This window comes from Bos taurus, chromosome 6, assembly GCF_002263795.3.
Source record: "Bos taurus isolate L1 Dominette 01449 registration number 42190680 breed Hereford chromosome 6, ARS-UCD2.0, whole genome shotgun sequence".
NCBI lineage: Eukaryota > Metazoa > Chordata > Mammalia > Artiodactyla > Bovidae > Bos > Bos taurus.
The window spans coordinates 93,652,829-93,679,431 of record NC_037333.1 but is presented as its reverse complement, the minus strand read 5'-3'; the positions used below and the strand labels follow the sequence as shown (position 1 = coordinate 93,679,431).

At 41.2% G+C, this 26,603-nt stretch overlaps 1 protein-coding gene across 5 annotated transcripts in view; it reads left to right on the top strand.

Annotated features, from left to right (window-relative positions):
• The first annotated feature begins 1,617 nt into the window (after positions 1 to 1,617).
• The window catches only part of PAQR3 (progestin and adipoQ receptor family member 3), a 32,738-nt gene continuing 7,752 nt past the window's right edge, over positions 1,618 to 26,603 (top strand). The window contains exons 1-7 of one of the 5 annotated variants that reach the window (XR_807452.4): positions 1,618 to 2,000; positions 7,438 to 7,600; positions 12,490 to 12,645; positions 17,098 to 17,295; positions 19,640 to 19,730; positions 23,622 to 23,770; positions 26,373 to 26,510. Coding sequence is in view for 2 of the 5 variants with exons in the window: in XM_010806259.3 (XP_010804561.1) it covers positions 1,816 to 2,000; positions 7,438 to 7,600; positions 12,490 to 12,645; positions 17,098 to 17,295; positions 19,640 to 19,730; positions 23,622 to 23,764 (936 nt within the window). In the remaining 3 variants the exon portion in view is untranslated. Of the gene's footprint in view, positions 2,001 to 7,437; positions 7,601 to 12,489; positions 12,646 to 17,097; positions 17,296 to 19,639; positions 19,731 to 23,621; positions 26,333 to 26,372; positions 26,511 to 26,603 lie in introns of those variants that run through there. The other 4 variants (NR_198864.1, XM_010806259.3, NM_001434824.1 and 1 more) reach the window with 4 other exon arrangements.

Sequence of the window (26,603 nt, the reverse complement as noted above, 5' to 3'; positions counted from 1 at the left end):
TTTCAGTTTCATGCATTGGAGAAGGAAATGGCAACCCACTCCAGTGATCTTGCCTAGAGAATCTCAGGGACGGAGGAGCCTGGTGGGCTGCTGTCTATGGGGTCGCACAGAGTGGGACACGACTGAAGCGACTTAGCAGCAGCAGTAGAGAAGCCTTGTGGGCTGCAGTTCATGCAGTTGCAAACAGTCAGATGCAACTTAGCAACTGAATAGCAACAATACACAGAAAACTTCAGCAGAGCTAAGGTACTGGCCACAGAGTAAGTTTTTAAATATTAGTTTTAGCTTCATGGCTTAAAGAAGATTCCCCACATTTCCTTTTACACAATGTTTAAGTCCATTTAGGATTTATTTAAATTTTTCTAGTTTTACTTATAATATATCTTCCCTTGAACCCTAATAATAGATAAAGCTTTTGGGGGCTAACAATATGTTTGGCAGTTTTCTAAGAATGTTTTATGGATTCACTGACTTAACCCTCACAACACAAAGTTCTGTTATTATCCCTATTTTACTAGTAAGAAAACTGAGACACAAAAAGGTTAAATACTTGTACAAGGACACATAGCTAGTAAATGGTTGAATTTAAATTCGGGTAGTTTATAAAGGCTTCAAAGCCTAGAAGTTATAAGTAAACCATACAGCCTTTCAAACATCAACTTATACTACTTGTACAATAACGATACACAAATCACTGGCATCATGAGTGACTGTTACCATACATGTAGCAAAACACAGGCTAAGGATTCTACAAACATGGATGCAAAACTGACGTTCTCCCCAGTTGCCATTATAACTAAACATTCGCATTATAATTTGAAGTCTGTGACGAAGATATAACATTTGCTCTAAGCATTATATAAGCTACACCCCAAATTTTGATATATTCCACCTTTTATCGTTCATTTCACTAGATTTTCTCATTTCATTGCAATTTCTTCATCAATCCACTAAACATTTAGAAGCGTTTGTTTCAATTCCAGACATCTGGGGATTTTCCGTTTTCTTGTTAATTTCTAGTTTAAGTCTATCATGGTCAGAGAAAATACTCCGTGGTTTTGGTGCTTTGAATGTGTTAGGGCTTTCTTTACGGCTCAGTGTATGCTCGATTTTGGTAAAATCCTATGTACATTAGATTTCTCTATCTCTAACTATTTCAAAAGACTGACCTTAGCCGAGAAAACCTCGAAGGTCCCTTCTGACACCAAGTGTGTGAGATGCCAAGAATAAAGTAACCGGTGAGAGTTACTTCTAGTTCTTGTTTTTCTTCTAGTTAGTCTTTTCTCTTTGATTTTCACAATGAAACATATATTGCTTCTAATTAAACACAGAATAAGAAAAAACCCGCTGTACTTGCTATACAGTTTTGCACTCTTGTCAACGATAAGTAGACGCGGCCCGCCGCCCCTACGCGCTCAGGTAGCGGAGCTCCTACGGAGACCCACCTCCCCGGCACAAAGGCGCGCCCGCGCGGACCCTGGCCCCGCCCCCTTTCCTTCATAACCACGCCCCTACACTCCCCAACCACGCCCCCTCCAGTCGCCAACCACACCGATCGAAGCCAGGGCCGAGGGGTGGAGCCCGCAGCGGCGTGCTGACGTCAGAGAGGGCTGCGACACCGCCCGGTCCGCCCGGGCGCTGACGGCAGTGGACGCTCAGTTCGCGGAGCCGGGCCTGGGTAGCGGCGGGGCCGTAGGACCTCGCGCGGTGTCCGCGGGCTCCGGGGCGGGGGCTGCGGCGGCGGCGAAGCCCCCTCCCCGGGGAGGCGGGGCCTGGGTGAGCTCCCCGCTTGGGGAGCGGCGGCGGCCGGGAAGGATGCATCAGAAGCTGCTGAAAAGCGCACATTATATCGAGCTGGGCAGCTACCAGTACTGGCCGGTCCTGGTGCCCCGCGGCATCCGCCTCTACACCTACGAGCAGATCCCTGTGTCCCTCAAGGACAACCCGTACATCACCGACGGCTACCGGGCCTACCTGCCTTCCAGGCTGTGTATCAAAAGGTACAGACTGGCCGCCTCCGCTGGGTGCGCCAGTGGGGAGCGCCGGCGGCTCCTCCTCCTCTAAACCCTTTTTGTCTGGTCCGCCTGCTGCTTTCCCCGCTGTTCTCCGCGCCCCTTGTTCCCTAGCTGCTCCATCCTTTTCTGCCACCTCTCCTCTCTTCGTGATCTTTCTTTCTCCCCCGCCGGGGTACTTGATCCATGGACTAATGACGGTAACAATGATCATAGTCACTAACTCCAGTGGGGCTTTGCTGTTTACAAAGGGTTCACATCCTTTATTCCATTCGGTGTTTATTGGGGGTACATGTTGGAATCGACCCCACTGGCAATGGCGAGGACATACTTGCTCCTATGTATACCTAAGCTTTGTTTATTTTTAAGGCAGCCGTATGGAAATTCAGATATTTGGGGCCAGATAAATGCTGGTATAATAAGAAACAAGTTCACATTGGCATAGAAATTTTTAAAAATTCCTGATTCATGCATTTAGTAGATAGTTTGGAGCCCCCTCAGTATGGCCCTTGTTCTCGTGAATCTACTGAACTCTAGCCTGGATGACACACATTAAAGAGCTAATTACACTATTACGTAATAACCATTGTGAAAAACGCTGTGTGGGAAAAGCACAATGGCAGAGGGGGCCTATAAGGTGGTGCCGCCCTCCATTAGAGCACTATAGAAACATCTTTAAAAAAAGGAGTGTCTTCATCTACATTCTTAAAATTGAGTCCCTTGAAAGCCTGAGTTTAAAAAGAAAACAAAACTGAAAAATTAGCGTTCTAGTTCTTAGACTAGATTTCTGTTAAAACTCACTTGCCTGCATGCTCAGTCTTTAAGTCCTATACAACTCTTTTGCGACCTTATGGACTGTAGCCCACCAGGCTCCTCTGTTCATGGACGTCTCCAGGCAAAAATATTGGAGTGGGTTGCCATTTCCTTCTCCAGGAGATCTTCCTGACCCAGGGATCAAACCTCCATCTCCTGCATTGGCAGGCAGATTCTTTACCACTGAGCCACCTAGGAAGCCCTACAACTCACTATATGTACTTAATTACAGGACCCCACTTTAAGACAATTGAGATACTGATGTTGGTTAGCTCTAGGTCAGTGTAGTGACAGACCCCACTGCTGGAATGTGAGCTATTGAGTTGCTTAAGCAGCAACCACGTGTTTGATTCTTGATCTTCTTTTTGGCACCGTCTTTCTGCTGTTCCTTCACCCTGCCTGTCTTTGAAGTTCTTCTCTAACTCAGAGTCACAAGGTGACATCACTGTCCATCTCTGCTTGGCTTCAATAAATGGCCCAGGGCATTTGACAGTTTGAATCCTGAGTGCCATTTCCTCCCCATCACCTTCTTTGCATAAGTTATTACACAAGAAATCAGAGCTAGCCCCTGCTGTGGATGTGAAGTTCCACATGGATAGAGCGGGTAATGAACTATCTTAAATAATAGCTTTAAACCCACCTCTGCATTCTGATGTTAAGGTCTAAATCTCATAGATCAAGGAGTGAAAATACAGTGCTTTAGATCTCAGGCCGTTGAGTGAAAAAGACTTGAGTATGCAGATCTGCCACTTCACAGCTGTGGGACCTTGAACAAAAGTTAACCTCTCTCTGCCTTACTCTCCCCGTTTGTAAGAATGAGGGTAATTATAGTATCTGCTTCAGAAAGTAGTAAGGACTAAATGAGTCCTTGTGTATGTAAATACTACACCCAGCCTGGCACATAATAAACACTCAGTAAATGGTGACTTGTTAACACCATGACCTTTGAATTTGAAGCCGGATAGATGCTGATGAAGAAATTGATTGTTGATTTTGCAGCTGATCAGAGTATGTGTCTAACTTCTCATTGATTAAGAGTAGCTCCCCTCCTAGGGATATTCTTCTAAGTGCCCTTCCTACCAGCTTGGTGTTTTCCAGGTTCAGCTTTTGCCCTCTCTTCTTTTAGCTGCCTAGAGGGCCAGCTGTGTGTCTATATCTATATAGATACCGATATCTATCTCTTAGATATAAGGAGAGGTTTAGTAGGTCACAGCTGTTCTGCCAGTACTCTGTTAGTTGGAAGGAACGTGCCATGATTGTGCCTCTCTGCTCACTTAACCAGGTTACCCTGGGTTTCACCACATGAAAAGTTCTGAGGTAACGGATGTGTACTGGCTGTCAAACAGTCCTGGGCTTAGATATGTTTCCTCACATTCCTGAATCTCTTCTCCCCCTCCCCAGTATAAGTAGTGTTTATACTTGGAGCTTGTACAGGATAAAGGCTGACATTAATGATACGAGATCCACTCTATCCTTGATATAGTTTGATTGTGTGAGACTCCGCTGTGTTTATGGCATGGGAATATGGGAACCATGGTGACTGCTGCAAATTCTGTGTTAGAGTTATACATTTGCGTGCGTGCTCCCTCATGTCTGACTCTTTGCAACCCCACGGAATGTAGCCTGCAGCCCCTTCTGTCCTTGGGATTTCCCAGGCAAAAATACTGGAGTGGGTTGCCATTTCCTCCTCCAGGGGTTCATCCTGACCCAAGGATGGAACCCAAGTCTCTTGCATTGGCAGGTGGGTTCTTTACCACTGAGCCACCTGGGAAGCCCTATTTAAACTCAAAACCAGTTAGGGCATATTGAAAGATGACAACAAGTACTGATACTAAAAGTTCAGTTTAGTTCAGTCGCTCAGTCGTGTCCGACTCTTTGCGACCCCATGAATCGCAGCACGCCAGGCCTCCCTGTCCATCCCCAATTCCCGGAGTTCACTCAGACTCATGTCCATCAAGTCAGTGATGCCATCCAGCCATTACATCCTCTGTCGTCCCCTTCTCCTCCTGCCCCCAATCCCTCCCAGCATCAGGGTCATTTCCAATGAGTCAACTCTTCCATGAGGTGGCCAAACTATAGAGTTTCAGCTTTAGCATCAGTGTTTCCAATGAACACCCAGGACTGATCTCCTTTAGAATGGACTGGTTGGGTCTCCTTGCAGTCCAAGGGACTCTCAAGAGTCTTCCCCAACACCACATTTCAAAAGCATCAATTCTTCGGCGCTCAGCTTTCTTCACAGTCCAACTCTCACATCCATACATGACCACTGGAAAAACCATAGCCTTGACTAGACGGACCTTTGTTGGCAAAGTAATGTCTCTGCTTTTGAATATGCTATCTAGGTTGGTCATAACTTTCCTTCCAAGGAGTAAGCATCTTTTAATTTCATGGCTGCAGTCACCATCTGCAGTGATTTTGGAGCCCAAAAAATAAAGTCTGACACTGTTTGCACTGTTTCCCCATCTATTTCCCATGAAGTGATGGGACCAGATGCCATGATCTTCGTTTTCTGAATGTTGAGCTTTAAGCCAACTTTTTCACTCTCCTCTTTCACTTTCATCAAGAGGCTTTTTAGTTCCTCTTCACTTTCTGCCATAAGGGTGGTGTCATCTGCATATCTGAGGTTATTGATATTTCTCCTGGCAATCTTGATTTCAGTTGTGCTTCTTCCAGCCCAGCGTTTGTCATGATGTACTCTGTATAGAAGTTAAATAAGCACGGTGACAATATACAGCCTTGACGTACTCCTTTTCCTATTTGGAACCAGTCTGTTGTTCCATGTCCAGTTCTAACTGTTGCTTCCTGACCTGCATATAGGTTTCTCAAGAGGCAGGTCAGGTGGTCTGGTATTCCCATCTCTTTCAGAATTTTCCAGTTTTTGTGATCCACACAGTCAAAGGCTTTGGCATAGTCCATAAAGCAGAAATAGATGTTTTTCTGGAACTCTTCTGCTTTTTCCATGATCCAGCAGATGTTGGCAATCTGATCTCTGGTTCCTCTGCCTTTTCTAAAACCAGCCTGAACATCAGGAAGTTCACGATTCACGTATTGCTGAAGCCTGGCTTGGAGAATTTTGAGCATTACTTTACTAGTGTGTGAGATGAGTGCAATTATGCGGTAGTTTGAGCATTCTTTGGCAATGCCTTTCTTTGGGATTGGAATGAAAACTGACCTTTTCCAGTCCTGTGGCCACTGCTGAGTTTTCCAAATTTGCTGGCATATTGAGTGCAGCACTTTCACAGCATCATCTTTCAGGATTTGAAATAGCTCAACTGGAATTCCATCACCTCCACTAGCTTTGTTTGTAGTGATGCTTTCTAAGGCCCACTTGACTTCACATTCCAGGATGTCTGGCTCTAGGTGAGTGATCACCTCATCATGATTATCTGAGTCATGAAGATCTTTTTTGTACAGTTCTTCTGTGTTTTCTTGCCACCTCTTCTTAATATCTTCTGCTTCTCTTAGATCCACACCATTTCTGTCCTTTATCAAGCCCATCTTTGCATGAAATGTTCCCTTGGTATCTCTCATTTTCTTGAAGAGATCTCTAGTCTTTCCCATTCTGTTGTTTTCTCTGTTTCTTTGCACTGATCGCTGAGGAAGGCTTTTTCATCTCTTCTTGCTATTTTTTGGAACTCTGCATTCAGATGCTTATATCTTTCCTTTATGGCTTCCCTGGTAGCTCAGCTGGGAAAGATACTAAAAGTAACCTCCTGTTATTCCAACAAAGAATAAACTCATGCCACCTGGAAACTAGTTTGATTTCAGAACAACCTCAGCAAAGTTGTTGGAGCATGCCTGTCTTAAAGAACATCTCCGGTGGATCCATTTGTATTTATCCTGCTTGTCTCAAGTCCATTTAACTTTGCACTTGCCTGTTATATATACTGAAGTGAAAGTGTCAGTTTCTCAGTCATGTCCGACTCTTTGTGACTCCATGGACTGTAGCCTGCCATGCTCTTCTGTCCATGGAATTTTCCAGGCAAGAATACTGGAGTGGGTAGCCATTCATTCCCTTCTCCAGGGCATCTTCCCAACCCAGGGATCGAACCTGGGTCTCTTGCATTGCAGGCAGGTTCTTTACCATCTGAGCTGCCAGGGAAACCCAGTGTATACTAAAAAGGTATTTTGAAGTATGCCTAAGCTTAGCAGGTTTTCAGATGCCTATTACTGAATGTCAGACTGTGTTAGCTCGCACCCAGTTTTAATCTGTATGTTTATTTCTGTAGACACGTAGCATCTAATCTGAGCAGGACCCTGTGCTGAGAACAGTGGTATCATAAAGATTAATGGTGCCAGTTGTCAGGGAATTGATATGCTAGAGAATGAGATGGAATTTATACATAAATAACTGAAATGGTAAATATAATAAGAGATGGGAAGGGGAAAAAAAAAACAAAAAACTGTAAGATCCCAGGATTGATGGAGTTGTGGAAAAACTTAAACTAAATGGTACATCAAATTTAAAAAGGCCAAGATGGAGTTAAGGGCTTAAAGTAGCGAGTATTTGATAACGTCCGCCACCAACCAAATTGTCCCTACCCTTATAAATGCCTCCAGTGAGCCAGCAGATCTGAATCTGAGCTGCATGTTTGTCTGTTTGTTTTTCCAGTTTGTTCATTTTATCTAATGAGACAGTAAACATCTGGAGTCATTTGTTAGGTTTCTTCCTCTTCTTCACGCTGGGAATATATGACATGACATCTGTGTTACCTTCAGCAAGTGCATCCAGAGAAGATTTTGTAATTTGTTCCATTTGTCTCTTCTGCTTCCAGGTAAGTCTCGTTTCACAAGCACTATTGTTGCTAAAGAGAACTTTGGTCCCACAGGCTTGGGCAGGTGGCCTTACTCCACACCCACCACTTGCTACAAAGAGCCCCAAAGCAGCGTGTAAGCTAGCTTATTCGATTTCCTAATAGAAGCACCCAAAGTATGTTTTTCTGAGAGTGTATTTGAAATCCATGAAGTTTGAAAGATTGAGAAAATTTCTTTTTTCTTCCTTTCTCTAGACATCTGTGCTATAAGATTAATCCAGAGATAGAAATCTCTCATTGTGTTCTATTTGCCAACTGAAGTAGAACCCTATTGTGTGCTTAAAACTTGTTTGGGAACATTTCTCACCTTTTATATGTCTATGACTTTTGTACTTGTTTCCTTATTGTCTTAATTCTGTTGCCTCGTTTTGCTGGTATTAATCTTTTCTCTCACTTTAATGTTAATCTCCTTTGGGCCTTTTGCACTTTCCTGATTTGAAATACTTTGTTTCTTCTCTGTGCCGTTTCCTCCATTGACCTAACGTGTTGGTCCCTCAGCACTTTTACTTTTCTTCAGCAATCTGTAAAAAGGCCTTTAAAAGTCATGTTTAATAATTTTTCAAACACGAGTTTCTAAAGAAGAAAGCTAATATGGACCAAAATCCAGATGATATTTTTTAAATTAAAAAAAAAAAAAAAACGCAAAGTACAGATAAAACATAAAAATGGAAAGAAAAAAGTATCATCCTTCCTCCCCAGACATAGGCCAGCACTTCCAGCAGTTAACCTGCTGCTGCCTGAAAGGGGAATCCATAAGTCAACCACACAGCTGTGCTTTCGTTGTGTGTTAATCCATTTCAGGCCTTCATCATCTGACTCAAAACTTTGGACTTAAATGATTAAGAAACACAATGGAAACATCCCCTTCTCCCTTTTCTTCTAATTCTAGTTTCTAGAATAAGATTTTAATTTCTTTGAGGGAAAGAATACTCTGTATTTTCGTGTTATTATTAGAAAATTATTTTTTCTTTTTTTTTTTTTTTACAGTATACTCATTCTCAGGTTTAATTTTTGTCCTGATCAGAGCCTAAACATCTCTTTAAAACCTATCTCTATTTTTAAAATGGAAATGAATCCATTTGCCCATACTTACCTGTCTCAGATGGTAAAGAATCCGCCTGCCATGCAGGAGACCCGACTTTGACCTGTGGATCAGAAAGATCCCCTGGAGAAAGGAATGGCAACCCACTTCAGTATTCTTGCCTGGAGAATTCCATGGACAAAGGAGCCTGGTGGGCTACAGTCCATGGGGTCTCGAGTCAGAGTCAGACACGACTAAGTGACTAACACACACGCCCACTATTAAGATGCTCTTATAATCAATAATCAGAAAAACTGGTTTATGCTCTACTGCTAGTTATATGGATACTATCTCCTTTGAGGATCCCACAAGCTTTCCTCTGACCCTCGGCCTGCCCGTTATCCCCCCAGCCACAGCTGATGTTAGTTCAGGGAATATATGTTTATTTTCATAGTGGTTTAAGAAAGTACTGCATTACAAAACTGAGAAGATGAAATAATTAAAACACCTGCCAATGAAGAAATGCCTAAAGTGTTAGAGTCACTTGCTCAAGGCTGTTCAGTAGGCCAGTAAAGTCCTGTTCTCCTAACTGCTGGTGCAGTGATCTTTCTGTTACACACAGCACAGCTTGCTGAAGTCACATGAGCACACCTGCCCTACTTACAAATACCATTTTTGTTATTTTTATGATATAACTTGTTCACCCAGTTTCTCCAGATTCTTCGAGTCAGCAGGCAGCATGGTAAATCATCAGTGTATGTATTAATACTGATATACATTTAATTTTTTAAAGACATATAACATTTTTTTTCTCTTTCCTGAACTTTTTAAATGCTCATGCTTTCCTACCAATAAGATTAATATAGTGCATTCTAAATAGTAGAGTGTAATTTCAGGGGCTTTGCGCTTTCTCAGAAATCTTTCTATCTTAGAGAAAAATAAAATTTGAGAATGCCTTTCCCTATATTCAGTTCCTTAACATTCAGTTCCAGAAATATTTTTTTCATATCTCCTGTCTATATCCAGGCGCTAAGCCAGGTATTGGGACTCTGGTGCAGAACAAAACCAGCCTGACATCAAGATCACATCCCAGAGGGAGAGTGAGGCAGGGCATTGAAGCATGAAAAATGTGTGGACAGGCCCGGAAGCAAGAGACAGCTTAGCACTTTCTGGACTTGTAGGTGGTGGTTGTCTGTCTACCTGGATGGAGTGAGATATTCCACAGAAGGAATTCCCAGAAAACAGACATACTCAATATGTCAGATAATTTTTCAGCCAGTTTTTTTTAAGCAACTCTAACAACATGTCCCTTTCAAAACAGAACATACTTTAGTTTAGGCTAACTCTTCAAACATTCACATGTCCTCTGTGAATACCCTATATTTTATTAATCTTTTCCACTTGATACTGTTATATTTCTCTTTCCAGTTTTACTTTCCTTTTCACAATGAAAGTAGCTTTCTTGTTGTTTCTTTTTATTACTATAAGATACGCTCATGTAGAAATTCGAGCAAACAAGTGGTATTTGGAAGAAAGTATTATAAAAAGCCATTTGAAATTCCACTTGCACGGTGGACATTTGGGGTAAAATCGCTCCAGATGTTTGTGGATGCACACGTGCCTCACACTTGCCTGCCTACCTTTCTACCTCCTCCTGAGAGGCATCGACTCTGCTTATGTCACTCAGCACTGTGGCAGTGAGTTCTTTTCCAGGCAGTGAGAAGGTACCCCTTCATGTTCTCTGGATGTATCCTTTTATCTCAAGGATAATAGAAAACATAACTTCTTAAAGTTACGTTTAATTGGGTCAGTGCACTCTGACTTGCAGTTTAGTAGCCAAAGCCACAGAGCATTAAGGATTTTAGATAGCAGAAGAAGAAATCAGACTCTAGTTAGGAACCTTGTTTTGAACGTTGATATTGAGGCTGTGGGGACTGATTTGTATATTGTTGTTTGTTTTTAGTTGCTAAGTTGGGTCCAGCTGTTTGGAACCCATGGACTGTAGCCTGCCAGGCTCCTCTGTCCATGGGATTCTCCAGGCAAGAATACTGAAGTGGGTTGCCTTTTCCTTCTTCAGAGGATCTCCCAACCCCGGGATCAAACCCACATCTCTTAAGTCTCCTGCATTGGCAAGCGGATTCTTTACCACTAGCACCACCTAGGAACCCCATAGAATGGCTGCTGCTGTTAAGTCATGTCAGCCGTGTCCGACTCTGTGTGACCCCATAGACGGCAGCCCAACAGGCTCCCCTGTCCCTGGGATTCTCCAGGCAAGAATACTAGAGTGGGTTGCCATTTCCTTCTCCAGTGCATGAAAGTGAAAAGTGAAAGTGAAGTTGCTCAGTCGTGTCCGACTCTTCGTGCCCCGTGGACTGTAGCCTACTAGGCTCCTCTGTCCATGGGATTTCCCAGGCACGAGTACTGGAGTGGGTTGCCATTGCCTTCTCCAATAGAATGGCTAGATGACCATTTATCTGGCCCATTTTCCCCATCCCCACTGTCCTTGCCTTAGTGTAGGCTCTAGTCATTGTTTCCTAAGGCTAGTGTTGTAACCTCTCATGTCAACCTTTCTATAAAGGTGCATTAAAATCTTCAGTAGTATCACAGAGTCCATAATATTGAAGTTAAGACTCCTTGATGTATAGGACTTGTCCTAATCATATCATGAAGAAGACCACATGGCATTCATTGCTTAGGGTGTTGTGTTCAATATGCTGCTTTTGCTGTGGACCCACCCGTAACCCTGCGCACACCTTTGTTTCTGTCCTTGATGAATGCCAGAGCAACTGAGGTGCCGCTCAAGCGGCAGCCCTCCTATGAAATATGTGACTTTCTTCCTCCTGCAGCTCCCACCCTCCAGGGTACGCATGCACCCACAGACCCAGTTCCCTCCCTCCTCTGTTTTCTAACTGTGCTCTGCACGGTTCCTATAGGACTTCCAACATCACCATTTGCTCACTTGCCCCAAAAAAATCTCTTTGATAGTAGAGGCTTCATCTTTGTATCCCCAGTACATGACACACAGCTGGTATTTAATGACTAGAGGGAGTTCAGCTACAGAAACCTTATCAATCTTCACAGCACCCGATTGAATTAGATAAGCTTTGCTCTCAATTTGGCAACATATAGTCAGCATAAGTCACAATTATTTTTCCTTGAATGCACCAAAGCCATGTTTAACTTTAACTTAAACTCTATACAATGAAGTCTCATACAGGCATAAAAGATCTTAAATTAAGTGAAAAAAAACAAATAGCAGAGCAAACTATATAATATGATTTTATCTGATTAATTTAAAATGTGTTCTCATGTGTGTATATATAGACTTCTGTATCATAGGTGTTTGATATGTTCGTTGAAAGTATCTGGACAGGCACATAAAAGGTATTACCAGTGGCTATCGCTGAAGAGTAGATTGGGTGGGGCTTATTTTTTTATATCATCAAATTGCATTTTTTTCTTTTCATCTTTCTAAGGACATGCCTTACTTCTATAGTAAGTAGTTTTTAAAAGGAAACTTATTCATGGGTCAAAATAAGATGCAATAGATAGATTTCCTTCTATTGTACTACTCATTTAAATTGTTTGTCTTATAAAATAGCTATCAGTATAGATTTCTTTCTTTATGGTTTTTGTCCCCATTTTACCCATGAGGAAACTGAGGCTTAAGAAAATGACACATAGTCACGCACAAAGCCAGCGTCCGCGTCTAGGTCTGTTTGGCTGAAAAACCTGGACTTCACCTGGCCACCTCCCTGAACGTCATGCCTGAGTTGCTTTTATCATTTTGTTTGTTTCACTTTGATAATGTTTGTTTTATTTTCCCTAGGTCTGTATGCTTTGCTCCGTGGGCTATCATCTCTTTTCCTGCCATCGATCAGAAAAAACCTGTCGAAGATGGATGGCATTAGATTATGCAGGAATTTCTATTGGAATACTGGGCTGCTATGTCTCCGGTGTATTTTATGCATTTTATTGTAATAATGTAAGTAACTTAAAAACATTTTACATACTCCCTTTCAGGTATAGGTCTTTTATCTTTCCATGATTCCCTTGAACTTCTGAATAGACACATAATTAACTAATTGAAGAAACAGTAAAGTCTAGTGGAGTCATAAACTCATTTTTCAAAAGGGACCCATGATCTCTAACATCTGTTATCAGCTCCTACTCCTTTACTGATTTTCCGTGGAAAATATATATATGTTGTCTTCTGAAACTTAAACATTCAGTTCAGTTCAGTTCAGTCGCTCAGTCATGTCCGACTCTTTTCGACCCCATGAATTGCAGCATGCCAGGCCTCCCTGTCCATCACCAACTCCTGGAGTTCACTCAGACTCACGTCTATTGAGTCAGTGATGCCATCCAGCCATCTCATCTTCAGTCGTCCCCTTCTCCTCCTGCCCCTAATCCCTCCCAGCATCAGAGTCCTTTCCAATGAGTCAACTCTTCGCATGAGGTGGCCAAACTATTAGAGTTTCAGCTTTAGCATCATTCCTTCCAGAGAATACCCAGGGCTGATCTCCTTCAGAATGGACTGGTTGGATCTCCTTGCAGTCCAAGGGACTCTCAAGAGTCTTCTCCAACACCACAGTTCAAAAGCATCAATTCTTCGGCGCTCAGCTTTCTTCACAGTCCAACTCTCACATCCATACATGACCACTGGAAAAACCATAGCCTGGACTAGACAGACCTTTGTCGGCAAAGTAATGTCTCTGCTTTTGAATATGCTATCTAGGTTGGTCATAACTTTCCTTCCAAGGAGTAAGCGTCTTTTAATTTCATGGCTGCAGTCACCATCTGCAGTGATTTTGGAGCCCAGAAAAATAAAGTCTGACACTGTTTCCACTGTTTCCCCATCTATTTGCCATGAAGTGATGGGGCCAGATGCCATGATCTTCGTTTTCTGAATGTTGAGCTTTAAGCCAACTTTTTCACTCTCCTCTTTCACTTTCATCAAGAGGCTTTTGAGTTCCTTTTCACTTTCTGCCATAAGGGTGGTGTCATCTGCGTATCTGAGGTTATTGATATTTCTCCCACCAATCTTGATTCCAGCTTGTGCTTCTTCCAGCCCAGCATTGCTCATGATGTACTCTGCATATAAGTTAAATAAGCAGGGTGATAATATACAGCCTTGACATACTCCTTTTCCTATTTGGAACCAGTCTGTTGTTCCATGTCCAGTTCTAACTGTTGCTTCCTGACCTGCATATAGATTTCTCAAGAGGCAGGTCAGGTGGTCTGGTATTCCCATCTCTTTCAGAATTTTCCACAGTTTATTGTGAAATATTAAATTTTACTATTTCCTCACTAAAACCATATAGCTATCTGAGTCCTCAGATGCGCATTACACATCTTTTATTTTTGTGTTGCTGGAGTTGAAGATCAAGTTAGTACTGGTTAAAATTATGAAGCTAGGTGCTACTTTCCATTTTCCCTTCTTATCCTTTATTCCTCTCTCAATGGAAAAAAAAGAAAAGTATACTTTGTGAATGTGTTGACCAATATTCTTATACAAGAAATATATTTTCCTTTCCTTAGTCTTATAGTTAGAGTCAGACCTAGAGACAGACCAGATGAGTGGTGAGTGTTTTTAACATGTGTCTGCTCTGAATTCTAACATATCTTGTAGCTCAAATGGTAAAGTATCTGCCTGCAACGCAGGACACCCGGGTTCAGTCCCTGGGTTGGAAAGATCCCTTGGAGAAGGGAATGGCAACCCACTCCAGTATCCTTGCCTGGAGAATCCCACGGATAGAGGAGCCTGACAGACTACAGTCCATGGGGTCGCAAAGAGTCTAACACGACTGAGCAACTAACACTACTACTACTATCTGACTTCTTGATCACCGCTGCTTTCTGAGCCTCAAGTTAGAAAAGTCAGTTTTTGCCTTGGGTAAGCAGCATTTGAAACACTGTGATCAACTTATAGAGCAGCTGATCTGAATTTATTGGCCAACTCCCTCCTCATCTCATGTCTCAGTCAAGTCCATCTCAAGACCTCCCATTCAGAAAGTCCCCATCGACCCGCCTCTCTTTTTCTCCTGCCCCCCACCAAACCATTTTCTCTTTTCCTTTTATCCTTTTAGTTCCTTCCCTTTCAGAGCCAAAACTGAGCCACTCTCCCAGGAACAGCAGACCTGCTAGTCACAGGACGAGAGTCTGTCCTGTCTGAGCCCTCCCCTTGGAAGGAGGGGTCCAGACCATATCCCCAGCCTTCACTCCCTGGGAGGGTAGGCTGCAGCACAGGAGACCTCTGATTGTTGGGAATTCTTAAGTAGGATCTTTGTCACTCCACAGTAATGGAGAAAAATGGCAACACTGCTAGAGTGTAAAACTAGCAATGTGAAAAATCAGAATTTGGTTTGAATGTAAGAACATTATTAATGATAGCCACTTGCTCATAAGCCATTTGTTCCTCAGGCCTGATTACATTGGAATGGAAGCATATAATTAAATATATATGCCATTTACCCTGTTGTAAATTGATTTGATTTTAGTAGTAAACTGCCCATATCTGCTCACCTTTCACAACTTACTCATTTTACATGAAAATGTTGACATCTTTAAAAATAGGCTTTTGAGTATGTAATACTAGAAATGTTTTGCTTATCTTATTCTGTATTTCTCTGAAACTGGTTTTTTGTTTACCTCTTCCCAAGCATTCTGATCATCAGAGAGACTAGTGGGAGGACTGTAAATCTTTTTTCAGGAGAACCAGAACTCCAAGGTAGATTAAAGAGAAAAAAAACAAAAATCTGCTAGAACTAATATAGTCCATAATCATTTAAAGGAAAAACTGTTTTCTTACCTCTGATATCTCATCATTTAACCAAATATTCAGTTGCTCTAATGGCGCTTTACCTTTTAAGGAACACAGGCTGCTTTGAGAATGAGATTGAAAACTGTGGACCCTCCATCCCAGATAATATGCATTTGGGTGCAGACTGACCAGTCATTTTGACATGTGAGTTTCAGCAAGTTGTAATGGTCCCAGAGAAGTCCTTGCAGCCCAGGTTAAGAATTCTGTGCTAACTGAGTTGTTAGGACAACTAACAACTTTTGAGCTTTAGGACTAGCTTTTCAACCTCTCGTTTAGATACCTAAATAATTCTGTAAGCCCTTCACACTTGATGTATTTTGAAATGAATGATATTTCATGTTTCACCATTTTCTACCCCCAGTACACACACACCCTCATGCTGGGTCACCTGTTCATTTGCTCCACTAGTAGAAGCCATCTGCGTGGCCTTTTCTACAGCAAACAGTTGACCCATCCTCTGCTGCCCTATCCCATAGACAGTCAACCATTAAAATTTTAGTTTACTTCAAAAATGCCTCCTGAATCTGGTGCTCACATCTGTCTTTCTTGTTCAGCAACAGTCCAAGCCATTTTCTCTTTGAATCAAATATTTAATACCCTCCTAGCTAGCTTCCTGTCACCTCTTTTTTTTTTTCTTTCTTTACACTGATGTCAGAGTTATTCTAATAAGTTAGTTTGAAAAATAACCACATCATCTTTTTCTTCAAGAGCTCTGCTACTCCCTCAGCGCCAGCTTGGAAAAGTTACAAATACATAGCCCAACAGCGTATCTGCCTTTCAAGTTCCCTTCACAAAGCTTCCTTGCTCCATTGTGCTTCCTTTTCCTTGAGAGCTCCCTCCTCTCACAAAATCTTACATATTCCTCAGGACCCAGATTAGTTGTCATTTCCTCTATGAAGCGTTTTTTAACTCTTTCAGGTAGCAATTGCTCCCTCTTCTGTGGTCCTACAACATTCTGTTCATAACTCAACTGCAGTCCTTATCCTTTGATTATAATCATCTCGTTATACGTCTGCCCCCCTCATAGCCTGTGAGCTCGCCCATTGAGCTTTGTCTTTGTTTCCATAGGACTTTAGTTGCCCCTGGCATATAATAGGCAATGGCACCCCACTCCAGTACTCTTGCCTGGAAAATCCCATGGACAGAGGAGCCTGGTGGGCTGCAGTCCATGGGGTCGCTAGGAGTCGGACACGACTGAGTGACTTCACTTTCACTTTCCACTTTCATGCATTGGAGAAGGAAATGGCAACCCACTCCAGTGTTCTTGCCTGGAGAATCCCAGGGAAGGGGGAGCCTGGTGGGCTGCCGTCTATGGTGTCGCACAGAGTCGGACACAACTGAAACGACTTAGCAGCAGCAGCAGCATGCTTTTGTGTGAATAAATGTGTTCTTTACCGCCTTCACTTTGGGGTCTGGTTTGTCATCCTAAGAGACCTAACAATTGTATGCAACGTGCATTTTTTTAAGGAAGGAAGGAAGTTAATTGTGTTTGGAAGTGAAAATACCAAAGTAAGTACAGTTTGGAATGCATTCCTTAGAAGCCAAAATTGAAAATTGCTCATTCCCTTCCCTTATTGTCAGTGATAATTGAAATGCGATGTCCTTTCATTCTAGTATTGGCGTCAGGTGTACCTGATCACCGTGCTTGCTATGATCCTGGCCGTGTTCTTTGCTCAGATCCATCCCAATTACCTCACACAGCAGTGGCAGAGGCTGCGTTCTATCATCTTCTGTTCTGTTTCCGGGTATGGAGTCATCCCTACTCTCCACTGGGTGTGGCTCAATGGAGGAATTGGTGCTCCTATCGTCCAGGTAGGCTGAGTGTGGTCAGTATGTTCCCGTTCTTTTTGTCCTTTTAATTTCATTCCTTCGGGTAAAATAGTGTACTCCGGCCAAGCGGGTGGGTCTTTGTCATTTGAGGGCACATTTATAATTGCATAATGATGCAGTAATTTTTCACATCTATAGTTAATAAATAAAACATACTCTGCAGCATAGATTCTAACTACTATTTTCTTCTGAGATGTATTTCTGTAAGATGATACATTCTTAACTGTTTTCTGTTCCCCTTGGAATGTAAATATCCAAGTCCTCCCTGTAGAGGAGGACTCCTAAGTTTCCAGCTTTGTCAGCTGGGGCAAGGTCAGTGCCAGGAGAAGCAGCTGATTTGCTTGTTTGTGGAAGGGAAGGAGTTGGGAAGGATTTATTCTTGGACCTCTTGAGTCTGCAGTACCTGTGGGGTGTTAAAGTGGAGATCAGGTGTGGATTTAGCTCAGAGATTGAGACTAGTAATAGAGATTTGAAAATCTCTTGGCAGCTAGAGCCATGGGACCATATTCTACCCCGCAGGGAAAATATATTGAGAAATAAAAGACCATTAGTTGTTACAGGGAGAGCTGGAGTACATTAGGGAGAACCTCAGAATTCCTCAGCATTCTTGAGAAGGGAGTTAGAAGTAAGATCTAAATTCTTAGAGATTTGTATATAAATGCTCTAAGTATGTGCTAGGGAGTAAACAAGAATTTTTAACATAATTATGCTGAGAAATCTAGAAGAAATTGCATACACTTGTTACAATAGGACCTTTGAAATATGGAGATTTAAATGCAGGTTTTATTCAAAAGAATTATATTTTTTTAGAAGAGAAGAGTAATGGTAGGCTTATATACTATTGCTAACAGCATGGTGGAAATCATCTGCATATAAAACTAAAAAGAAAGGAAGTCTGGTGTAGTGAATTGAGTGATATGATTTGGCTGTATTGCCAACTTGAGAATGAGGGTGATGCTTTATAAGACTAAAAAATTGGGATAAAGGTGTGATAGTGGTGATAAGTAACTTCAGTGATCCTGGTATCTGTGAAAACATCATTTTTGTGACAGTTTTGATGCCCAGGAAATAGAATGGAGAAGTGCCACTCTCTTAATAGATTCAATCCTAACCAGAAGTGAGTAATTGTTGATACAGAAGTGAATGTTTTGGGATGAGGGAAATGCATCTTTTTAAGCTTATCATATGGAGAAGGAAATGGCAACCCACACCAGTACTCTTGCCTGGATAATCCCATGGATGGAGGAGCATGGTAGGCTACAGTCCATGGGGTCGCAAAGAGTCAGACACAACTAAGCCACTTCACTTTCACTTTCAAGCTTACCATAAGCTTATCTTGTTATTAAAGAAAGAGAACCAGACCTATTAGGCCAGTAGATTTTTAAGAAATTGAAAAAAATAAGTGTGGGGGAGGGCGGGGGGACACTTTCCTGTGTTCAGCAGTCTTGAAATATGGCTTAGGAAGACTGGTTCTCTAAGATGGAAATCTAATATAAACAGAGATCATCCCAGTACAGAAACAAAGGGAGACTTCCAGAGAAGTTCTCCAGTAAGGTCTAGTTTTAAAAAGATGGAGAGAGAGGTGCTTGACCAAAGATGCAAAGTTCCAAACAGCTATCCTGGAGGTACAGTGGAGCTTTGTTCTAGAATGTTTGTAGAATCTGAGGTTGATTGTCTGAGAACATAGGTTTCAGGGGAGAGGGGCTCCATGATGGTTCTCGAATATGTGTAGAGGGGAGAAAAGTCATTTGTTTTATTTCTTAAATGGCGTCTTAGTAAATTAGGTTTATAATCAGAATTAGGAACAGGGTGTATAAATTAGAGCTGGCTGATTTTCTTAGGACAAGGAAAGCTTTCCAAGAGATCTTTGCACAGTAGTATTCAAGAGAATCATTTATCTGGGATGGTGGAACAGATATCACTGTTGGGCTGAGCCTCTTGGGTCTTTTCCAGCCACAGATCCCTGTTTAGTCTCTTTGCTTATTCAGCTGGTTACTCCATTCCCACATGTATTCCACGCAGGCACCCATGTTGTAAAAATGGGAGTTGGCTGCCCTTCGCACTTTCACCCTGTTGAAGGTTTAGCTGCTCTAGTGCCCTGACTCTTAGGGCAGTCTCTGTGTTCCACTCCTATGAAACGCTTCCTAAAGTATTGAGAGCTAGGTTTCTATTACTGGAGACTGTCTGTAAGATTCAATAGACTTAAATCCCACCTATGAATTCTAATTCTCTGTGTTTAATTATATTAATTAGATTTATAATATCAGTAAGTTGGAAGTTCAGTCACAGTCGGGAGATCTGTGAAAAACTGTGTTTTGCTTTTCAGGACTTTGCACCCCGTGTAGTTGTGATGTATGTGATTGCTCTTCTTGCTTTCCTGTTCTACATTTCCAAAGTTCCAGAAAGGTATTTTCCAGGTAGGTATATGTTTTTAGAATGGATTTATGACTTTAGTCTAAATGGTGGAGGTATATACGTCAGAGTATCAAAACAGTTTTTTTTTCCAATATTACTGATTATAGAATGGCTTTTCTCAAATGTTATCTAAAATTTGAACTCTCTGATGGCTTTCACAAACTTTTTCTTTCATTGTCACAATAGAAGTTGAGTCCAGTAGATAGGGTTACCACCATTTCACCGCACCATTTCACGTCACCATTTCACGTCACCATTTCACTTCACCATTTCAATAGTGAGTTCTCAACCACTGCTTTTTTGTGGAGCGCTTTGTTCCACAAAAGTTGCTTATGCTTAAAAATTAATTTATATATGCAAGATTCATAAAACAAACTAGAAGCAAAGGAAAATAATAGGATAATGGAAATAAGCCAGGTTTAGGATTACTTCATAAGTATCTGTGGTAAGTTTCTATATAAGGCCCATCAGTCTGACTTTCAGCTTCCTGGCACCCAGTGGTGAGAGGAAATTAAGGATCTTCATGTCCCCAAGATTTACACAAGCCAGGAACTTAAGGACAGATTTCCCTGCTTCAGTTTAGGTAAAAAAAAGCCTTCTGATAGAAAAGAGCTAAGAGGACACTGGGTAAAGAGAATAATGTTCACCAAAGCATGTATTTGCTTGTTTCGGAGCTTCAGCTCTAGAGTCAGATGCTGCTGCTGCTGCGCTGCTGCTAAGTCGCTTCAGTCGTGTCCGACTCTGGAGTGTCCCCCTGGAGTGGGTTGCCATTTCCTTCTCCAATGCATGAAAGTGAAAAGTGAAAGTGAAGTCGCTCAGTCGTGTCCAACTCTTCGTGACCCCATGGACGGCAGCCCACCAGGCTCCTCCATCCATGGGATTTGCCAGGCAAGAGTACTGGAGTGGGGTGCCATTGCAGTCAGATGACTTAGGTTGAAATCCCCGGTCAGCCCCTCATTAGCTGTTTGCACTGAAGTCACACAAGATTTCTCAGGCCAGTTTCCTTCTCTGAAACGTGAAGATGATGCTTTTCTCTCGTGGGTATTAGATGAGAACGTGCACGTGAAACATTTAGCTCAGTTCCTCAACAGGTAGTGAGCCCTCAGTAAATGTTAGCAGCTGTAGTTCCAGTGCCCCCGCCCCAGCCCATAAATGAAGTAAGTGCCTTAGGAAGGGACAGAGTGGGGCAAGCGCAGGTGAGCTTTGGCGCCACTCAAGAATAACAGGAGACAGAGCCTATATAGTGGTTTTCTGGTGTGGGGGCTGGGAGTGGGGAGCTGTTTAAGTTCAAATTGAAAATTGTCCTCCCTCTCTCTTGGGTTAAGAACCTCTTCCACAGTGAATTGAAGATAGTGTGCCATTTGTCACATGAGTTGGGGAAGAAAAAAGGAAGAGAAACCATGAAGTAGAGAATGAATAGACCGCAGAACCTCAGGCATTCCTCTGTGCACATGACCTTTCGCTGTTTTAAATAAGGGTGGAATACAGAGAACTTATGTATAAACATTTGGATTTGGGAACATAACTCGGACATCTCCCTGAATTGAAGACCCACCCATGTTCTAGGCAGAGTCAGAATTCTCCTCAGAAAACCGTTCTGGTGAAATACATTTTCATATCACTTTATTAATAATGATTTTATTATGAATTTCTTCTTTTTCATACATACAGGTAGAAAATTAACTAACGAAAGTTCTCTACACTAGTGATTATAGCCATCATGTTTTTACGCCCTAAAATATTCAGATCAAAAGTTCTCAGTTGTCTCATACAGGACACCTATAAAAGGTCAAATGTTATGTAACTTAACTTTTCTCAAGATGAGCTTGACATAAAACGTGCCCCATGTAGCTGAGTGTGTGCTACATTTGTGCAGGGGAGAAAACAGAGTCCATGAAAAATGAAAAGTCTCTACAGATAAAAGTGTCAGGTGTTCATGAATGCATGGCTTAGAAACCTTGTCTGGCTGGTCCTCACTGAGGACCTGGCTCTAAAGAGAAGCACATTGTAGTCGTGGGGAGACGGGGGGTGAATACTGTGAAATCAAAAACCTTTCAAACCTAAGAGCTTCCTCTCAGCTTATGTCGGTTTGTTGTTGTTGTTGTTTTTTAATGTAAACATCACAGTGGCATTTGTTGGGTTCAACGATCCCCAAGTTCTCCATGGACAGAATTCAGTGAATCTGTGATATTTGCATTACAACCGATCAGGTTTATGATCCTCAGTATTTTATGCTTTAAAAATGAGTCTGCCTTCTGATGCCTATGTCAGAAGCTTTCTCTATCTCCTTTATACTTTAATAAAACTTTATTACACACACACACACAAAAAAAAATGAGTCTGAACTTCACTAGGCTGTTAAACGGTTCCATGGCACCAAAAATAAGTAAATAAATAAAAGTCTAAGAACAGAAAGGATTCTGTTGACTTACACTTTAAAATCTACATACTATACTGATTATTGTTCTTGGTAGAGAAGACAGAAGGTTAGAGAATATTTATGTGACCATAGATGCACCAGGAATTACATTTCAATTTCTATAGTTCGGTATTTTGTTATTTTTCAGTATGCTTCTTACCTGTTATTTAATCTCCTTGGAATTTATACTGTAACCAGAGAGAAATTAATTCTCCTAAGTTGTCATTCTCTTTTCCAGGGGATCTTCCCAACCCAGGGGTCAAACCTAGGTCTCCTGCACTGCAGACCGATTCTTTACTGTCTGAGCCACCAAGGAAGCCCATAGAGAAACTAACCAGCCTTAGTTAATTAACCTATTTTTTGTTCTTGTTAATCAGTTGCTCAGTCATGTCCTACTCTTTACGACCCCATGGACTGCAGCACGCCAGGTTTCCCTGTCCTTCACTATCTCCCGGAGCTTACTCAGACTCATGCCCACTGAGTCAGTGATGCCACCCAACCATCTCATCCTCTGTCATCCCCTTCTCCTCCTGCTTTTAATCTTTGCGAGCATCAAGGACTTTTCCAAGCAGTTGACTTCGCATCAGGTGGCCAAAGTATTAGAGCTTCAGCATTACTAATTAAATTTTTCTATTTGTTCCATTTGTCTGATAGTACAAGATGCAGGTCTGAGCTGTCTCCTTACATACCTGCTTAAAATTAAAATGCTTCAAACAGACTTACACCCAAAAACAGCTGTGTCTCTGCTTCATGCCTAATCAACTCCATGATTTGTAGCACTAATTTCCATTGCTTCTCTTACATGTTGTCTTTTCCTCACCAGATATATATGTTGAGACATGGGAGACAAAAGGTCAAATTCCTGAAATTAACCACATCTAGATTTTGAAAAGACATTTAGAATAGTATTTCTGAAATTCACCAGTACTCTTCATGAATACAACCTTAAAGTCAGACTCAATATGAATTAATCTTTTTTTTAGAAAACATTTGGGTCTGAATTAATCTCAGTTTCTGAGACTGCCAAAATCTTTTTGCTGCTCAGTCATATTTCCAAGGTGAGAGATGGAAGTATATTTTTATTTAAAGTCAAAATCAGTTCAGTTCAGTCATTCAGTTGTGTCTGACTCTTTGTGACCCCGTGGACTGCAGCATGCCAGGCTTCCATGTCCATCACCAACTCCTGGAGCTTGCTCAAACTCATGTCCATTGAGTCAGTAATGCCATCCAACCATCTCTCATCCTCTGTTGTTCCCTTCTCCTCCTGCCTTCAATCTTTCCCAGCAACAGGGTCTTTTCCAAAGAGTCAGTTCTTTGTATCAGGCGGCCAAAGTATTGGAGTTTCAGCTTCAGCATCAGTCCTTCCAATGCATCGTCACGACTGATTTCCTTTAGGATGGACTGGTTTGATCTCCTTGCTGTCCAAGGGACTCTAGCCTAATCAGTACTCTTTTCTCTTTACCTTCCCTTGCAGGACAACTAAACTACCTCGGATCAAGCCACCAAATCTGGCACATCCTTGCAGTCGTGATGTTATATTGGTGGCATCAGTCGACGGTGTATGTCATGCAGTATAGACACAGCAAACCCTGTCCTGACTATGTTTCACATTTGTGAATTCAGGTATGGCCGCCTGGGTGTATTCAGTTGTTAAGCAATATATAATGGGGAGCTCTAGACCCCACCATTTCTAAGATTCCCATTCATTTTTCCTTTTCCCTCTGATTGGGTAATATCGTGAGTAATATTTTATAAATATGGAAATATATACTTGGGGATCAGTAATAGTAACTGCTTTGTGGGCCCTTAAGACTACTAACTTGCTGCTTGTACAGAAAGTGAAAATTTTAGTTGGCATTCCCTAAGAATCATCTGAATAACCTGAATGTGAAGCCAGTACTCTCTTTCCTGAGCACCAGCTTAACTTCTTAGGAAGGGCTCACCTCTGTTATAAAGTGGAGTTCTCCTGTATGGTTCCTTTAATAGAAGACAGAGTAGATGATCAAGTTTAAGTGCCTAATCAAGGCAGTGTTTGTGATGGCCTGTGCTCAAAGCAAGCTGATCGTGATTCTGAGTAATCACTAGCCTTTCTATGGCTGGTTTGTGAGAAACCAGCACTTCAGATCTTATTTCCGGTAGGTTCTCTTCTTAGGAGCACTAGACTTTTTAGTTTGCTAGAACAAAACTTTAAACCTCTTCTTCAAGTTGAGAGAGGTGTTGAGAAAGGGAAAAGAACTGCATTGTCATTTCCCATCCAATAAAAATCATACTAAGAACCAAGTACATGACCAGGTGACAAATTCTGTGGTCTAATTACCAAGTTATTGGCCATTTAAGCTTTTCAGTTTCCAGTATTATGATTTAATCCCATATAGAAGAGTTGAGCTCCTGCCCATAGATGGCAGATTTGGGGCTCCAGAATTCCTATAACAGCAGACTTTTCACCTCTCTGTTTGCGGTCTTAATTTCTTGATTGATGGGTATTCCCAGGTATATGGTGCTACTTTCAAGGCCACAGAATCCACATGGCCCAGTTCTTGACACTGAAATGAACCTTAAGCCTTAGAACAAAGTCATGCAGATGCCCCATTTGATGACATGATTAATCCACCTGCGTTCTGGCCTTTCCCTCTGTATGCATGTGTTAGTATTGCGCTGAGAACTCAAACAGTATTGATATACACTAGCTAACATTTGGGTCTGATACTTTATTGTATATATTAAAAAATAGATCTCGCTGCCCTATACCACAGCTTCGCACCCTTGTTTTCTGGTCTTCTCATTTGCATAAGTTAAATCCCTTAAAGCAGTCATTCATAAAAACATGTTGTTTTTTGGAATATAAAATATTATCCAAGTTTCTGAATGGGTTGATATCAGCTGCTTTAATTACTGGTGTATATTCAAAACATTGAACTTTCTAAGTATCAGGAAGTGTTGATTGATAGTAAAGTTTATTCCCAAAATGCCACTTAAACATTCGATATTTAGAATGTTACTTTAATGTGCCCTAGTTTATGCATCTGTAAAATTTTGTATCTCTTTTCAGTGTAGTGTTGCTGGAATATGAATTTCCCATGCTAGTATCTCAGCAAGGCAAATTCTCCCCCAGTAGACTAAGGGCACACCACATTATACCCATTATTCTGATGGAACACCACTTTGAAAATGGCTATTTTAAAAGAACTGGCCAAAAGAAAATGGCCAGAAATTTGATCCGTATGCTTAGTGAAAGAAGATTTTGGTGAAATGATAATAGGATATATTTTCTCTAAAGTATCCCTATTGACTTACATGATACTATTGCTTTTAAATAGATATTTTGTCATTTTTGCTAAACAATATACTGAGTAGTTATAATTAATTTAAAAATGAAGGAAAAGTCTACTTTAGGTCTGGCACCATTTTTAATTACAAAATCTCAAAAACATTAAAGTTTCATTTTTTTCCAATTTTTAGAAAAAGTCCTTTTTTGTTACAGTGTATGAGTTATTTAATCCTTGACTTCTGAATTAATTGATAAAAATGACCAATTTTAAGACTTCTTGAACTTAAAAAGCATACAGGTCTGACTGAAAGGAGAACTAAATTATACCATTGTAAACATTTCATCTTTTTATGAAAATATAAAATATTTTAAGAAAGTTTTTTTTATCTTTACTATGATGTACTTACTATAAAGTAGGGAATGAACAAATGTGGATTGCTGTCAACTATAAGCACTTCTGTATATCAGCATTTATTGACCACCTACTGTGTGCACATCACTACTGGCAAAAATTTTAAGACATTGTAAACATTAAAGAATAAATATTTAAAAATTGCCTATGAATCTGAGCCTTGTAATAATGTATATTTTTGTTTTTGTAGATTTATTAAAATAAGATTTTAAAAGTACACTAGTCAGCTACAGTATTAAAAGTAGTAAAAAAGACTGCTTTTAATTTTACCAATGTGTAAACTATAAAAGCTCTTTACGTATAGACTTTACATTTTAAAATTATTCATGGCTGTTTTAAATTGTCTATAGTGATTTGTAAGGTTGTAGTTAACTCATTTAAGGGAATTATCTTTCTACATAAAACCGCTTTCAAATAGCAAGATAGTGCTTGTCTTTTTTTGTTACACTAAGAGCAATTCAGTGAGCTGCATGGCAAAATGTGTAAATAAACTGGGTTTACTAAATATATAAGTGCTGTTTGTCTTTTTTTATAATACATAACAGCTTCACAATCATGTTTTAGAATCAGGAATGAAGCTTCAGGGAGTATGTGTCACATCTTTGGCATCCCACCTGGACAGAGTAACCGATTTGAAGATTGGCATTGACTGGCATAAAGCTGTACAGCTCTCCACTTGGCAGGTACCGACCTAGAGATAACCTTTGCTTGCCCTGCATTAAGTATCAAGGGGCATAGCCTGCACATCTAGATTCCTGGTGAGCCGAATAGATCTG